The 3712-nt window shown below is 66.6% G+C and overlaps 1 protein-coding gene across 1 annotated transcript in view; it reads left to right on the plus strand.

The window, feature by feature from the left end:
- Positions 1 to 3712, plus strand: part of INPPL1 (inositol polyphosphate phosphatase like 1) — a 10971-nt gene that overhangs the window by 4284 nt on the left and 2975 nt on the right. Inside the window, exons 6-16 of the mRNA XM_035889406.1 lie at positions 198 to 296; positions 398 to 496; positions 709 to 811; positions 1224 to 1420; positions 1649 to 1766; positions 1884 to 1980; positions 2159 to 2297; positions 2384 to 2483; positions 2846 to 2934; positions 3319 to 3400; positions 3531 to 3627. Of these exons, the coding sequence (XP_035745299.1) occupies positions 198 to 296; positions 398 to 496; positions 709 to 811; positions 1224 to 1420; positions 1649 to 1766; positions 1884 to 1980; positions 2159 to 2297; positions 2384 to 2483; positions 2846 to 2934; positions 3319 to 3400; positions 3531 to 3627 (1220 nt within the window). The remainder of the gene's footprint in view (positions 1 to 197; positions 297 to 397; positions 497 to 708; positions 812 to 1223; positions 1421 to 1648; positions 1767 to 1883; positions 1981 to 2158; positions 2298 to 2383; positions 2484 to 2845; positions 2935 to 3318; positions 3401 to 3530; positions 3628 to 3712) is intronic.

The raw sequence follows: 3712 nt of genomic DNA on the forward strand, positions 1-3712 counted from the left end.
GCGCCGGCCCCCCCACCAGCTGCGGACGGGGCACCGCGGCACCGGGGGGTTCCCCGGCACAGGCATGATGCCAGGGCGATGGGCTGCAGAGCCAGCCAGTTGCACAGCCCCCACCCCGTGCTGCCTGCCCACCCTACAGCATGGAGTGTGGGGGCCACTATTGGCCCCCTCCTCACACCCGGCGTTCAGTCCTGCAGCTGATCAAATACCAGAGCGTGCAGAGCAAGGTGAGGCTGGTGTACGACCGGGAGCCGCAGAGGAGCCTGAGCAAAGACTTTGTCTTCCCCAACGCGCGGGTAAGCGGCACCCACTGCGCTCAGCGCGTGCCCTGGCCTACAGCATGGAGTGTGGGGGCCACTATTGGCCCCCTCCTCACACCCGGCGTTCAGTCCTGCAGCTGATCAAATACCAGAGCGTGCAGAGCAAGGTGAGGCTGGTGTACGACCGGGAGCCGCAGAGGAGCCTGAGCAAAGACTTTGTCTTCCCCAACGCGCGGGTAAGCGGCACCCACTGCGCTCAGCGCGTGCCCTGGGGGAACACCGAGCCCTGACGGAGCAACGCAGCAAACGAGCGGTCTCAGGGCTGAGACCACCTCTGCAAGCCGGTGCCTACGCCTGGGAGTGCTGCCCCCCCTGATCCCACCACCAGCACCTTCTGGGGTGCTGCACCTCCCCTTTGGGACACTAAGACACCCATATCGCCCCGCAGAAGCGAGAGGCCTTTTGCCAGCTGCTGCAGCTGATGAAGATCCAGCACTCCAACCTGGACGAGCCTGAGCTCATCTCGGTGTACGTCGGGACATGGAACATGGGTAAGGGGCCAGGGTGAGGTTGCATTGTCCTGGGAGGCTATCATGGCTCGTCGTGAGCCTGGGTGGGTTTTGGGAGGTGAGGGCTGCAGGGAGCTGCCCCAGGAAACCTGAGGTCCGAGCTGGTCCTCGGTGGGAGGAGGAGGCTGGAGAAGACCCCGACCTGGCTGCTTTCGGATTTGTCCATGCCATCGTGATCCACTTGCCTGGAGGCTGTCAGGGAAACTGGGAGGGTTTCAGGTGGCAGCAGTAAATCTCAGCATCACTCTGGGATGCTCATGGGTGAACCATGGACCTGGCACGACGCTTCCCATCCCTGCCGGCTCCTGGAGATGCATCGGGTCTGGGGTTGGAGAGGAGCTCCAGGAGCCTGGCGTGCTGTCCCCCGCCATGACCCACTGTCCCCTGCCCACAGGCAGCACGCCCCCGCCCCGCTCCCTCGCCTCCTGGCTGACCTCGAGGGGCTTGGGGCGCACGCAGGACGAGACCACCGCTTGCATCCCCCACGACATCTATGTTATCGGCACCCAGGAGAACTCCCTGGGCGACCGCGAGTGGGTCGAGTTCCTCCGTGCATCTCTGAAGACCCTGATGGCCATCGACTACCGAGTGGTAATGTCGGGGCACAGCCTGGCCCCCCCCGGCTGGAGCAGGCTGCCAGCAGCCATCACCCCAGGGCTCCTACCCCCCAAACCCAGGGCCCTCTCCCACCCCAAATGCAGCCCAGGGAATCTCCTACGCCCCGTGGACCCCATGCAGGGAGTGCCCTCCCCAGGAGCCGCCTTTCGGGGATGGGTTGGCTCACCTTGCTGCTCCTCTGCCCCCACCGGCCCCCCACAGGTCGCCCTGCAATGCCTCTGGAGCATCAAGATCGTGGTGCTGGTGAAGCCCGAGCACGAGCGGCGCATCAGCCACGTCCACACCTCCAGCGTGAAAACCGGCATCGCCAACACACTGGGTAGGGAGGGGGGATGAGGTGGGGGGGATGCCCCAGAGCGAGGGCCCCAGCCTGGGGTCCATTCCAGGACCTCTGGGTCCCTCCTCCGAGGGCTCAGCGCCCAGCACATCCCTGCAGGGAACAAGGGAGCTGTGGGCGTCTCTTTCCTCTTCAACGGGACCTCCTTTGGCTTCGTCAACTGCCACCTGGCCTCCGGCAGCGAGAAGACCCACAGGTGACGGAGGGGCTTGGGGGGGGACAGGGCTGCCCTGGGGCAGGCGGGTGTCTCAGGGGCTGGAGTAGCCCTGAGGGGCTGTGGGGCTGTCCCTGTCCCCCTCCTGGCAGGGGCAGGATGAGGCATCCCCCGGGGTGGCTCACATTGTGCTGCCGTGTGTGTCCCCCCCCCGCCACAGGCGTAACCAGAACTACAGTGACATCCTGCGCTCCCTGGTCCTGGGCGACAAGCGGCTCAGCGCCTTCGACCTCACCCTGCGCTTCACCCACCTCTTCTGGTTCGGGGACCTCAACTACCGCCTGGACATGGACGTGCAGGTGGGAGCCCGCAGGCACGGCGCCTGGGGACCAGCCGCAGGGGCGAGAGGAGCTGAGGCTGACGGCGCCTTCCTCCCCCGGCACAGGACATCCTTGCCCATATAACCAAGAAGGAGTTTGAAGCCCTCCTGGCTGTCGACCAGCTCAACCTGGAGCGGGAGAAGAACAAGGTGTTCCTGCGATTCAGTGAGTGCGGGGGCAAGGGCACCGCTCCCCCCACCAACACAGTGGCACCCAGGGTCCCCACAGACCTCTCCCCGTGCCAACACCAGCACACGGCTGTGCCCTGTCCCCAGCCCTGGGCGAGGAGCTGACAGCCGGGGGGACATCGACGTGCACCGTGCCAGCCCCCCGGGGCGGGTCCCTGGGCGCTGCGTCCCGGGAGCGTGCAAGCACGGGGACAGTCAGAGGGACCAGGGGTGCCGGCCGTTGGTGTGAGCCCCAAATGGGGACCGTGACACCCCACGGGGCCTCTCCCTGGCCGGTTGCAGCTGTGGGGACAGGCAGGGACGCTGGCCCCTATGCCACCTCCGTGTCTTGGTTCCCAGGCGAGGGTGACATCTCCTTCCCACCCACCTACCGGTACGAGCGGGGCTCCCGGGACAGCTACATGTGGCAGAAGTTCAAGCCCACAGGGGTGAGTTCCCGGAGCCTCCCACCGAGCTGCAGGACATCGCCGGGGGAGGGGGAAGGCGCTGGGTGGGCTGTGCGGTGATGTGTGGCCCCCACGCCCCCGCCAGCCCAGGAGGGAGCTCGCTTTCTGGGCTGGGGGCAGCCAGACCCGAGCAGGCGCTGGAGCCGACTGCTTTCCCCATTTTTAGATGAGGATCAACGTCCCCTCGTGGTGCGACCGCATCCTGTGGAAGTCACACCCAGAGACCCACGGGGGACGGCGCTGGGTGGGCTGTGCGGTGATGTGTGGCCCCCACGCCCCCGCCAGCCCAGGAGGGAGCTCGCTTTCTGGGCTGGGGGCAGCCAGACCCGAGCAGGCGCTGGAGCCGACTGCTTTCCCCATTTTTAGATGAGGATCAACGTCCCCTCGTGGTGCGACCGCATCCTGTGGAAGTCACACCCAGAGACCCACGTGGTCTGTAACTCCTACGGTGAGTGAGACCCCAGGGCTGGGGGCACCTTGGGGTGGCCAGTGCTGCCCGGGACCCCTGGGGTGGCCAGCACTGCCCAGGACCCCGGGGCTCGGGGGCTGTCACCCAGCTGTCCCCTCCCGCCATCCAGGCTGCACCGACGACATCGTGACCAGCGACCACTCGCCCGTCTTTGCCACCTTTGAGGTGGGAGTGACGTCGCAGTTCGTGCCCAAGAAGGGTAAGAGGTTGGGGTCTGTCACCCCCCCCACCACCCCCAAATTGGGGCGAGCCCTGGCCATGGGCGCTCGGCTGGCACACGCCGATCCGCTG

The sequence above is a fragment of the Egretta garzetta genome, unplaced genomic scaffold, assembly GCF_000687185.1.
Source record: "Egretta garzetta isolate BGI_Z169 unplaced genomic scaffold, ASM68718v1 scaffold402, whole genome shotgun sequence".
NCBI classification, from domain to species: Eukaryota; Metazoa; Chordata; class Aves; order Pelecaniformes; family Ardeidae; genus Egretta; species Egretta garzetta.